Source organism: Nerophis lumbriciformis, linkage group LG26, assembly GCF_033978685.3.
Source record: "Nerophis lumbriciformis linkage group LG26, RoL_Nlum_v2.1, whole genome shotgun sequence".
NCBI classification, from domain to species: domain Eukaryota; kingdom Metazoa; phylum Chordata; class Actinopteri; order Syngnathiformes; family Syngnathidae; genus Nerophis; species Nerophis lumbriciformis.
The window spans coordinates 37995490-38009047 of NC_084573.2; the positions used below are offsets into that span (position 1 = coordinate 37995490).

The window sequence follows — 13558 nt, forward strand, 5'->3', positions numbered from 1 at the left end:
ATATTACATGTTATTATGAATGTTACTACATGACATATATACTTACATCATGTATATATTACATGTTATTATGAATGTTACTAGATACTACATTTATACTTATATCATGTATATATTACATGTTATTATGAATGTTACCACATGACATATATACTTACATCATGTATATATGACATGTTATTATGAATGTTACTAGATACTACATATATACTTACATCATGTATATATTACATGTTATTATGAATGTTACCACATGACATATATACTTACATCATGTATATATGACATGTTATTATGAATGCTACTACATGACATATATACTTACATCATGTATGTATTACATGTTATTATGAATGTTACTAGATACTACATATATACTTACATCATGTATATATTACATGTTATTATGAATGTTACCACATGACATATATACTTACATCATGTATATATGACATGTTATTATGAATGCTACTACATGACATATATACTTACATCATGTATGTATTACATGTTATTATGAATGTTACTGGATACTACATATATACTTACATCATGTATATATTACATGTTTTTATGAATGTTACTACATGACATATATACTTACATCATGTATATATTACATGTTATTATGAATGTTACTACATGACATATATACTTACATCATGTATATATTACATGTTATTATGAATGTTACTAGATACTACATATATACTTACATCATGTATATATTACATGTTATTATGAATGTTACTACATGACATATATACTTACATCATGTATATATTACATGTTATTATGAATGTTACCACATGACATATATACTTACATCATGTATATATGACATGTTATTATGAATGCTACTACATGACATATATACTTACATCATGTATATATTACATGTTATTATGAATGTTACTACATGACATATATACTTACATCATGTATATATTACATGTTATTATGAATGTTACTACATGACATATATACTTAAATCATGTATATATTACATGTTATTATGAATGTTACATATATATATATATATATACTTACAACGTGTACATAAAACGACGATGGAGGCTTTTGGATGTCTTTTAGAGCGCTTTATAGGCAGAATAGAGCGACCCGCATTACTTACATTGTTCGCTGACTTTTGCTAACCTTTTGTTTATGAGTTAGAATGCATGTTTTCGTCTTGGATAAGGATTATGAACGATAGGAAAAATTCCCCCAAAAAGTGTGGTTCCCCTTTAAAAGACGCAATCCTCTAAGCACCAGTTTAGTAGATGTGCTTGGTGTGTGATATCAGGTTAGTACACGCAAACTTTTAGTAGATCAGGCCTATGGTGTGTATGAAATATAAAGAAGCAGGAGGCTTGTAGTTATCTAACCATGTGGCACATCTGGCTGCAGTACAACCACATCAGTGCTGACAACACTGATTAACTATCGACTCCTGTGGTGAGGATGATCATTTACACAACATGTTGGCTGTCACTCATCTGACCTGCTGTGGCAGCAGGATGTCCACTTGGCTGTCTGCCTGTGAGCAGACTAGAGGACCAGTACTTGCACCATCACATTTAGTCCTGCTGCAGAAGACTGCACATACACACATCATATATATATATATATATATATATATACATATATATATATATATATATATATATATATGTCTTAATAAGGTTATCCAAAAAATAGTGCTCGATACCGTAGTAGAGCGCAATATATGTATGTGTGGGAAAAAAAATCACAAGACTACTTCATCTATTTCTCAGAAATAACAGCTACCAACCATTCACGAAATCTAACACAACACTCCAATACGTGCACCATGACAGCAACCACCCACCCACCACCACGAAAAGAATACCTACCGGAATTAATAAAAGGCTATCGATGCTGTCATCTAGCAAAGCTGAATTTGACCAAGCAACCCCTCCGTACCAAAAAGCCCTTGATGAAAGCGGATACAATTTCACCCTCACCTATGAACCCACGCCAGGAAACCAACCAAAAAAGAACAGAAAACGAAACAACATCATCTGGTACAACCCCCCATACAGCAAAAACGTCTCAACTAACATTGGCCACAAATTCCTCAATCTGATTGACAAACACTTCCCCAAAGGCAACACCCTAAGAAAAGTATTCAACAAGAACAACATTAAATTGAGCTACAGCTGTATGAACAATATACGACAAATTATCTCAAACCACAACAAAACAATTGCAAATGAGCCGTCGGCCCCCGGACAGAGCGACCCCAAAACCAACAAAGGCTGCAACTGCCGCAAGAAACCTGATTGCCCTCTCAACGGGGGGTGCTTACAAACATCAGTTGTTTACCAATCTAAGGTAACACGCAAGGACATGAACACATCCGACACATATGTAGGATTAACCGAGGGAGAGTTTAAAACCAGATGGAACAATCACAAGGCTTCTTTCAGGAACCAAAACCTGCGGCGATACCACAGAACTCAGCAAACACATTTGGGACCTCAAAGACAATAATGTTGAATATTCAATAACATGGCAAATTCTTGCATCCAGCGCACCTTACAATAGTGGTAATAAAAGATGCAACCTATGCTTGAAAGAGAAACTGTTTATTATTTACCGTCCAGACCTGTCATCCCTCAACAAGCGCAGCGAAATTGTATCAGCATGCCGCCACAGACGGAAACACCTCCTAGGTAACACATGAGCCAATCACCACGCCCCTACGCCAGCCTGTACCCACCCACTCTGTGCCCTATATAAACCATGGTATGTGAATGCTCCCATCAAAATCTCCTGATGATTGAGGGAACCCCTCATGAAACAGGCCTGTAGAGATGAAGTAGTCTTGTGATTTTTTTCCCCCACACATACATATATATATATATATATATATATATATATATATATATATATATATATATATATATATATATATATATATATATATATATAAATATGTGTGTGTTAACAGAGACTTCTCTAACGCACGATGATGCGCTGCCATCTGTTCCATTTACACCAAACATGAATTTAAGATACTACAAACCCCAAAAGCAGTGAAGTTGTCAGGTTGTGTAAATGGTAAATAAAAAGAGGATACAACAAATCCTTTTCAACTTATATTCAATTGAATAGACTGCAAAGAGAAGATATTTAACGTTCGAACTGGAAAACTTTTGTTATTTGTTTTGCAAATTTTAGCTCATTTGGAATTTGATGCCTGCGACATGTTTCAAAAAAGCTGGCACAAGTGGCAAAAAAAAAAGAGTGAGAAAGTTGAGGAATGCTCGTCAAAGACTTATTTGGAACATCCCACAGGTGAACAGGCTAATTAGGAACAGGTGGGTGCCATGATTGGGTATACAAGCAGCATCCATGAAATGCTCAGTCATTCACAAACAAGGACGGGTCGAGGGTCACCACTTTGTCAACAAATGCCTGAGCAAATTGTTTAAGAATAACATTTCTCAACCAGCTATTGCAAGGAATTAAGGGATTTCACCATCTACGGTCTGTAATATCATCAAAAGGTTCAGACAATCTGGAGCAATCACTGCACATAAGCGGCAAGGCCGAAAACATCCCTCAGGCAGTACTGAATCAAAAAGTGACATGGGCTCAGGAACACTTCAGAAAACCACTGTCAGTAACTACAGTTTGTCACTACATCTGTAAATGCAAGTTCAAACTCTACTATGCAAAGACAAAGTCATTTATCAACAACACCCAGAGACGCTTCGCTGGGCCCGACCTCATCTAAGATGGACTGACGCAAAGTGGAAAAGTGTTCTGTGGTCTGACGAGTCCACATTTCAAATTGTTTGTGGAAACTGTGGACGTCCTGTCCTCTGGATCAAAGAGGAAAAGAACCATCCGGATTGTTCTAGGGTGAAAGTGTAAAAGGCAGCATGTGTGATGGTATGGGGGTGTATTAGTGGCCAAGACATGGGTAACTTACACATCTGTGAAGGTGCCATTAATGCTGAAAGGTACATACAGCTTTTGGAGCAACATATGTTGCCATCCAAGCAACGTTACCATGGACGCCCCTGCTTATTTCAGCAAGACAATGCCAAGCCACGTGTTACAACAGCGTGGCTTCATAGTAAAAGAGTGCGGGTACTAGACTGGCCTGCCTGTAGTCCAGACATTGGCTAAAATATGAGAAGGGAGACTGTTGAACAACTTAAGCTGTACATCAAGCAAGAATGGGAAAGAATTCCACTTCAAAAATGTGTCTCCTCAGTTCCCAAACCTTTACTGAGTCTTGTTAAAAGGAAAGGCCATGTAACACACTGGTAAAAATGCCCCTCTGACAACTTTTTTGCAATGTGTTTCATGATTATTTGCAAAAAAAATGAAGTTTCTCAGTGGGAACATGAAATATCTTGTCTTTGCAGTCTATTCAATTGAATATAAGTTGAAAAGGATTTGTCGTATTCTCTTTTTATTTACCATTTACACAACCTGACAACTTCACTACTTATTAGAGATGCGCGGATAGGCAATTATTTCATCCGCAACCGCATCACAAAAGTCGTCAACCATCCGCCATCCACCCGATCTAACATTTAATCAAAACCGCACCCGCCCGTTGTTATATATCTAATATAGACGATGCAAGGCATTAGTGAGGTTATAAAGCTTTTGCCTGTTAAAGAAAGGAGACTGATCCAATGTAGCAGAGACATTCAATGCGTGCCACGCTGTCACGGCCCAGACGCACACCAGTGCGCAATCATCTGGGAGCCGCGCTGAGCGCACCTCCAAGCGGGTAGAGGTGCGATGTCCCTCGCACCCTCGGCGGCTCCACCCGGGCTCGCGCCCGAGGCTTCAGCGCGCACCGCGGCGGCCATCCTACTCGTCGCGGCCTAGCCCTCGCGGCTCTCGCTGCCGGCGACGGCCGGGTATGGGCCCGACGCTCCAGCGCCATCCATTTTCAGGGCTAGTTGATTCGGCAGGTGGGTTGTTACACACTCCTTAGCGGGTTCCGACTTCCATGGCCACCGTCCTGCTGTCTATATCAACCAACACCTTTTCTGGGGTCTGATGAGCGTCGGCATCGGGCGCCTTAACCCGGCGTTCGGTTCATCCCGCAGCGCCAGTTCTGCTTACCAAAAGTGGCCCACTCGGCTCACCAGGGTGAGCCCCACCCCTTTCGTGAGCGCACTGCACGCGGAGTGACCCCTGTTACGCCCCCCGGCAACGGGGGTGGCGGGCAGGTAAGCTGCACGGGCGGAGCGCGCGGAGTGACCCCTGTTACGAGCCCCCGGCCACGGGGGTGGCGGGCAGGTAAGCTGCTTACCTGCTGCGCGTGACGCCGGCCGCGGCGAAGGCGGACGAGGCGGGGTGTCGGTGCGGTGGCCGCGGTGGTGACCCTGGACGTGCATCGGGTCCTTCTCGTGGATCACCTCAGCTACGGCTCCCGGTGGGGCCCTCTCAGGGGAAGGGGCCTCGGTCCCGGACCCCGGCGAGGCGTCCCTTCTCCGCTCCGTAAAAGTGTCCATCTCTTTTTTTTTTCTTCTTCTGTTGTGGCATATGCTGCAGGTGCCTGCTCGTTTTTCGTATGTGGGTAACAACATTTAACTATGTATATATATTTACCAATTGGTTTAACTGCCACCCGCCTGAATCTATTTAAAATCGAATTTTTTTTTATTTCAACCGCCCGACCCGACCCGCGGATAAAATCTAATTTTTTTTTATTTCAACCGCCCGACCCGCGGATAATCCGCGGACTCCGCGGTTGTGTCCGCAAACCGCGCATCTCTACTACTTATGTAGTTCTAAAACCTTGGACTCAATCATAGCTCACATTCTGGATGCAAGGTGACCATCTTCATACTGGATAAGTGGAGATTGAAGATGTGGGACTCTAGAGAGGAAGTTTCCCCCTTAAAAACTCACTGGCGCTGTTAGTGTCAGTCTTGAACCCCTGGGGAGACCGAGGCCCTTGGCAGGTGTCGTTTCCATCTGACAGGACGATGTCTAAATCTGACACTTGCCATTGACTGGGAGGCTTCCTGACGCCACTCCTGTCCTCGTCTGTTTGACCACGGCCATCGGCACAGTAACGACAACGGAAACACACCACACAGTCAACAGGACAACGGTGGCCGCATCAGGACCAACCAATTAGGGGCAGTATGATGGCAGTGAAATGGCATCATAGCAACAGTGACACACACCAGGTAACAAGTAAGGATGAAGACGGGAACAAGACGGATGAAAGGGGCAGGAAGAAGGCAACGGTCAGGAAAAGGAAGGAGAAAAGCAGCCAGTTAGAGAGAACAGATGTGAGAGGAATCTTAAGTTGTACAAAAGTTGTTTCAAACATACCCGATAAGGAGCGGATGTGAGTGAGTGGAGTGGCTTTGGGCGATGGGTCGGGTGAGAGCTTGTATCCGACTTCCTGTGCCCCTTCTGGTGGAGCTTTGATGTAGGGGCAAACCGCAGCCACTCGGCCTGAAACTCCACCGCTCGGACGGGCAGAGCTTTGGGGAAAGGCCGGGCCTCCTCCGTTCATGCGAGCCAACTACAGAGTGAGAAACGAAGCAGGTGGACACATTGTCGTCTGCCTCGGAACCTCAAGAGTAAACGTACTTCTGCTCGTTTCTTATGCAGTCGCTCCCTCAGGTCTCCGATGCGTTGGTCCATGGCTGTCACCTGGCTGTTCTTCTTGTTCAGCAGCTCCTTGCTCTGGGCAAACTTGCTGCCGCGCTCCAGGTTGTGATGGTTACGAGCCTGGTACGACAGCATTAGAAGTGTTCTCCCCTTTTTGGAAATCGTTGTGTTTCATTACCTGTAACTCTTGGTAGAGCTTCCTCAGTTCTAAAGCCGCGGTGCCTGATAGCGGAGACCCTTTCATTCCACCGGTCACGCCCCTGTTGAGTGTCCCCTTCTGGGGCGCGGCAGAATGCAATTGAAGGCGTCCTTTTCTCAGGTCTTCCAGCTGTTGGGTCAGCTGTTTAAAAATAGGTTACAAGTTATTCCTAGGGACCGCGAGAACGCGACTCCTTGAAGCCACAAGGTTACCTGGTCGACTCGGACCACAGCAGACTGCAGCTCTGCCTGCTTCTCTTGAAACAGGCTGCTCACGTGGTCAATCTCTGCGGCTGGACACAGACAAAGTAAAAGACATGATTGGGTCAAGATGTTCTTGATATTTGGGTGTGAAATGATAACACAAGTTGGCAGCAGTATTACATTTGCCAGCACACAATTATTCATCCCAACAGACGCATATATCCATCCATCCACCCATGTTTTCTGCCTAAACAGAGAATCCCAGACTTCCCTCTCCCCAGCCACTTCGTCCAGCTCCTCCCGGGGGATCCCAAGTCGTTCCCAAGCCAGCCGGAAAACATAGTCTTCCCAACGTGTCCTGGGTCTTCCTTGTGGCCTCTTACCGGCCGGACGTGCCCTAAACACCTCCCTAGGGAGGCGTTCGGGTGGCATTCAGACCAGATGCCCGAACCACCTCATCTGGCTCCTCTCCATGTGGAGGAGCGGCTTAACTTTGAGCTCCTCCCGGATGAGAGAGCTTCTCACCCTATCTCTAAGGGAGAGCCCCGCCACCCGACGGAGGAAAGTCATTTGAGCCGTGATCTTGTCCTTTCGGTCATAACCCAAAGCTCATGACCATAGGTGAGGATGGGAACGTAGATCGACCGGTAAATTGAGAGCTTTGCCTTACGGCTCAGCTCCTTCTTCACCACAATGGATCGATACAGCGTCCGCATCACTGCAGACGCCACTCTTCCCTCACTTGTGAATAAGACTCTGAGGTACTTGAACTCCTCCACTAGGGGCAAGATCTCTTCAGACGCATATATGTCAATCAGAACTGCATCAAGCATTGTCGTCACTCATTGCCATTGATCAACACCTTCATGTATAGCCTATATTATTTTATGCAGTGGTTACCAAAATGGGGGGGGGAAGTCATTGATAGCACTTTTCGCAGATAAAATCACAAAGAGCTGTACAAAACAAACAGGGGCGACATCATAAAAACGGGATTAAAAATGATAGTTGAAAGGCGCATTAACTAAAAGCTTTACTAAAAAGAGAAGTTTTTCAATGTTTCTTAAAAATGTCAACACAGTCAAGGATCACGGAGGGACTGGTGGAAGTTGTTCCAGAGTCTGGGAGCTATAGCCTGGAATGCCAGGTCTTAAAACGGGTTTTAAAACAAGTTTTGGGGGATCTTTAGAAGACCCTGGCCTGAAGACCCTGAAGAGTAGGGGCATAGCAAGTCAGTATTGTACTGAGAGGCCCCACCATGCAACTGAAGAGTAGGGGCGTAACAAGTCAGTGATGTACTGAGGGGCCCTACCATGCAACTGAAGAGTAGGGGCGTAACAAGTCAGTGATGGACTGAGGGGTTCCACAGGAACAAGAGTCAACACCGAACACTAATCAGAGGCGGGTGAAAAGAATCAGCACCCATGGCAACCAAGAAACACAGGGATGCTGAAACAGAACTAAGGGAGTCTTAAACTAAAACAAAACATGATCACAAATAGTATGGAATCCTTGATTAGATCACTTGTCTCTTACATTTTCTGAACGTTTAATCAAAGTCTGGCCATGATGAGCTATGATGCTTCTTCTTACAACTTTGTGGACAATGTACGACGTAATCCCTGCTCCCTGGTTCGAAATAAAGAAAGAAAAAAGGAACTAATGAACAAATACGCACAGTAAGACATAACCACTTGGCGGAGGCAATTAATCAAAGGTCAATTAAATGGTCTGTTCGCGTCTGTCGCCTTCGGATGCAGGAAGAACTGTGGACACTCTTGTGATTTGGATAACATCGGACTGTCTGCCCCGTAGGATGAGTTTGAGGACCAGTCATAGACAATTGAGAGTGAAAAGCAAATTTTATTTTCACTCGCATACAAAACATTCTAACTTGGATCGTTTCCGTGGCTTGGAGACTCTCCCGAAGGACAGTAAGGCGAAAACACAACAAACTCCCTTCTTGTCTCTCATGGACACACACCTGTTGTTGTTGACTTTGGACTGAATAGTGACTGCACGACACCAAGGCCGCGGAACAGAGACACGCGGCAGGCTTACACACACACATGCGTCCACGTCTCCCTTGACGTGAATCCCTTAGGGGCGATGGACGGCTGGGCAGCGCCTGAAGAGCTGCAGCCCGCCACTGTAGCCCCCACTCCCTCCCCTCTGTTGCAAGTCTCCAGATCCATCCATCCATCTATCTTCTTCCGCTTATCCGAGGTCGGGTCGCGGGGGCAGCAGCTTAAGCAGGGAAGCCCAGACTTTCCTCTCCCCAGCCACTTTGTCCAGCTCCTCCCGGGGGATCCCGAGGCATTCCCAAGCCAGCCGGGAGACATAGTCTTCCCAACGTGTCCTGGGTCTTCCCCGTGGCCTCCTACCGGTCGGACGTGCCCTAAACACCTCCCTAGGGAGGCGTTCGGGTGGCATCCTGACCAGATACCTGAACCACCTCATCTGGCTCCTCTTCATGTGGAGGAGCAGTGGCTTTACGTTGAGCTCCCCCCGGGATGGCAGAGCTTCTCACCCTATCTCTAAGGGAGAGACCCTCCACCCGGCGGAGGAAACTCATTTCGGCCGCTTGTACCCATGATCTTGTCCTTTTGGTCATAACTACTAAACTACTCAGTGGCCTAGTGTACCTACTCAGTGGCCTAGTGGTTAGAGTGTCCGCCCTGAGATCGGTAGGTTGTGAGTTCAAACCCCGGCCGAGTCATACCAAAGACTATAAAAATGGGACCCATTGCCTCCCTGCTTGGCACTCAGTATCAAGGGTTGGAATTGGGGGTTAAATCACCAAAATGATTCCCGGGCGCGGCCACTGCTGCTGCCCACTGCTCCCCTCACCTCCCAGGGGGTGATCAAGGGTGATGGGTCAAATGCAGAGAATCATTTCGCCACACCTAGTGTGTGTGTGACAATCATTGGTACTTTAACTTTAACTTTTTAACTTTTAACCCAAAGCTCATGACCATAGGTGAGGATGGGAACGTAGATCGACCGGTAAATTGAGAGCTTTGCCTTCCGGTTCAGCTCCTTCTTCACCATAACGGATCGATACAGCGTCCGCATTACTGAAGACCCCGCACCGATCCACTCTTCCCTCACTCGTGAACAAGACTCCGAGGTACTTGAACTCCTCCACTTGGGGCAGGGTCTCCTCCCCAACCCGGAGATGGCACTCCACCCTTTTTCCGGGTGACACACGCCAGTGTGGAAGAGAGTCCAGCCCCTGGTTCCAGAGCCCTTGCTGTGCGTCGAAGTGAGTCCGACTATATCCAGCCGGAACTTCTCCACCTCGCGCACTAGCTCAGGCTCCTTCCCCCGCAGCGAGGTGACATTCCACGTCTCAAGAGCTAGCTTATGTAGCCGAGGATCGGACCGCCAAGTGCCCTGCCCTCGGCTTCCGCCCAGCTCACGACGCACCCAAGTCTCCAGATGTATAATGTAATATGTATATGTGCTTTACTATGGAGGTTTTTTTCCCACTCCAGACTCGGCCCTCTTAGGAGCCTAGTCTGGAGTGTATTTTTTACTCATCCTTCCCCAGCGTTGACCTTTTTCCCATCTTTTACGGGGCGCCTTGTGGCTACCCATCAGCGTTCTAGTTCTGTAACCCTGTACACTGTTTGTTTGTCTAATCTTGAACAGGTTTGTGCTGAAGGCAAAGTTTTGTTGTACTTGTGCAAGGACAATAAAGACCTACCTACCTACCTACTAGAGATGCGCGGTTTGCGGGCACAACCGCGGAGTCCGCGGATTATCCGCGGATCGGGCGGATGAAATTAAAAAAAAATTAGATTTTATCCGCGGGTCGGGTCGGGTCGGGTCGGGCGGTTGAAATAAAAAAAAATTAGATTTTAAATAGATTCAGGCGGGTGGCAGTTAAACCAATTCGGAAATATATATACATAGTTAAATGTTGTTACCCACATACGAAAAACGACACTTTTACGGAGCGGAGAAGGGACGCCTCGCCGGGGTCCGGGACCGAGGCCCCTTCCCCCGAGAGGGCCCCACCGGGAGCCGTAGCTGAGGCGATCCGCGAGAAGGGCCCGACGCACGTCCAGGGTCACCACCGCGCCCACCGCACCGACACCCCGCCTCGTCCGCCTTCGCCGCGGCCGGCGTCACACGCAGCAGGTAAGCACCTTACCTGCCCGCCACCCCCGTGGCCGGGGGCTCGTAACAGGGGTCACTCCGCGCGCTCCGCCCGCGCAGCTTACCTGCCCGCCACCCCTGTTGCCGGGGGGCGCGTAACAGGGGTCACTCCGCGCGCAGTGCGCTCACGAAAGGGGTGGGGCTCACCCTGGTTGATATAGACAGCAGGACGGTGGCCATGGAAGTCGGAACCCGCTAAGGGGTGGACCGCTCGCCTGTATATCGGTTGGGAACATCTCTGCGCTGCTGACCCGTCTCCGCTCGGGATGGTTTCCTGCTGACCCCACTGTGGACTGGACTCTTACTGTTATGCTGGATCCACTATGGACTGGACTCTCACAATATTATGTTAGACCCACTCGACATCCATTGCATTCGGTCTCCCTAGAGGGGGGGGGGTTACCCACATATGCGGTCCTCTCCAAGGTTTCTCATAGTCATTCACATCGACGTCCCACTGGGGTGAGTTTTTCCTTGCCCTTATGTGGGCTATACCGAGGATGTCGGTGTGGCTTGTGCAGCCCTTTGAGACACTTGTGATTTAGGGCTATATAAATAAACATTGATTGATTGATTGATAACAACCCACCTGCCGAATCAACTAGCCCTGAAAATGGATGGCGCTGGAGCGTCGGGCCCATATACCCGGCCGTCGCCGGCAGCGAGACGCGCTTGGAGGTGCGCTCAGCGCGGCTCCCATATGATTGCGCACTGGTGTGCGTCTGGGTCGTGACAGCGTGGCACGCAAATGTCTGTGCTGCATTGGATCAGTCTCCTTTCTTTAACAGGCAAAAGCTTTATAACTTCACTAATGCCTTGCATCGTCTATATTAGATATATAACAACGGGCGGGTGCGGTTCTGATTAATGGTTGACGACTTTCTGATGCAGTTGCGGATTAAATAATTGCCTATCCGCGCATCTCTACTACCTACCTACCTACCTACCTACACCGACTGCCAGCGGTTCAGCCTTTGCCTCGGTCTCAGCATAAATTAACCTTCACGTCGGTCATTTGGTCTCTTTGCCTCTGTGGGCGGAGGCGGGGGCACTAGCATGCACACTAGCATGTCAGGTAAACGAAAGGAAACATGGCAGAAACGACACAGATCACCCCCAAAATTCAATACCATTCCCTCAAAAATCAATCCAACTTTTTGAGTTCAGTTGCCAAGCAACAGACAAAGAAACACATAAATATTGAATTATTGTCAACTGATCAACAATTCCTAAATAGGAGGCAGACTTACAGAGGTTGCCGTTGATCAGTTTACTGTAGTCCACTTGTCCTCTCATGGCTCGGATCTTCTTCAGCTTTGCCTCCTGGGTCTCCACTCGCTCCTTCAGCCGTTGTAGCTTCTCAGCTTCAGACTGAACAAACATGAAGTTGTTCTGTGACAACTATAAACATAACTTTTAAAGTCATTTTGATAGTAGGCTAATATAGACACTTACATCATGTGTTGCCTTCATTATAACACTTTTATAAGACTTTCAAAGTCATTTTGATAGTAGGCTAATATAGACACTTACATCATGTGTTGCCTCCATTATAACACTTATATAAGACTTTTAAAGTCATTTTGAAAGTAGGCTAATATAGACACTTACATCATGTGTTGCCTCCATTATAACACTTATATAAGACTTTTAAAGTCATTTTGAAAGTAGGCTAATATAGACACTTACATCATGTGTTGTCTTCATTATAACACTTATATAAGACTTTTAAAGTCATTTTGATAGTAGGCTAATATAGACACTTACATCATGTGTTGCCTTCATTATAACACTTATGTAAGACTTTTAAAGTCATTTTGATAGTAGGCTAATATAGACACTTACATCATGTGTTGCCTTCATTAAAACACTTATATAAGACTTTTAAAGTCATTTTGATAGTAGGCTAATATAGACACTTACATCATGTGTTGCCTTCATTATAACACTTATATAAGACTTTTAAAGTCATTTTGATAGTAGGCTAATATAGACACTTACATCATGTGTTGCCTTCATTATAAGACTTATATAAGACTTTTAAAGTCATTTTGATAGTAGGCTAATATAGACACTTACATCATGTGTTGCCTTCATTATAACACTTATATAAGACTTTTAAAGTCATTTTGATAGTAGGCTAATATAGCTAATGTAGACACTTACATCATGTGTTGCCTTCATTATAACACTTATATAAGATTTTTAAAGTCATTTTGATAGTAGGCTAATATAGACACTTACATCATGTGTTGCCTTCATTATAACACTTATACAAGACTTTTAAAGTCATTTTGATAGTAGGCTAATATAGCTAATATAGACACTTACATCATGTGTTGCCTTCATTATAACACTTTTA

At 45.6% G+C, this 13558-nt stretch overlaps 1 protein-coding gene across 5 annotated transcripts in view; it reads right to left on the bottom strand.

Annotated features, from left to right (window-relative positions):
• Positions 1-13558, bottom strand: part of ppp1r13ba (protein phosphatase 1, regulatory subunit 13Ba) — a 143078-nt gene that overhangs the window by 47669 nt on the left and 81851 nt on the right. For 4 of the 5 annotated variants that reach the window (XM_061986935.1, XM_061986934.2, XM_061986939.1 and 1 more), the window contains 6 exons: positions 12447-12567; positions 7042-7121; positions 6809-6970; positions 6610-6750; positions 6346-6541; positions 5914-6051 (listed from right to left, as the gene is read on the bottom strand). In XM_061986935.1, the coding sequence (XP_061842919.1) occupies positions 5914-6051; positions 6346-6541; positions 6610-6750; positions 6809-6970; positions 7042-7121; positions 12447-12567 (838 nt within the window). The remainder of the gene's footprint in view (positions 1-5913; positions 6052-6345; positions 6542-6609; positions 6751-6808; positions 6971-7041; positions 7122-12446; positions 12568-13558) is intronic. The other variant, XM_061986937.2, reaches the window with a different exon arrangement.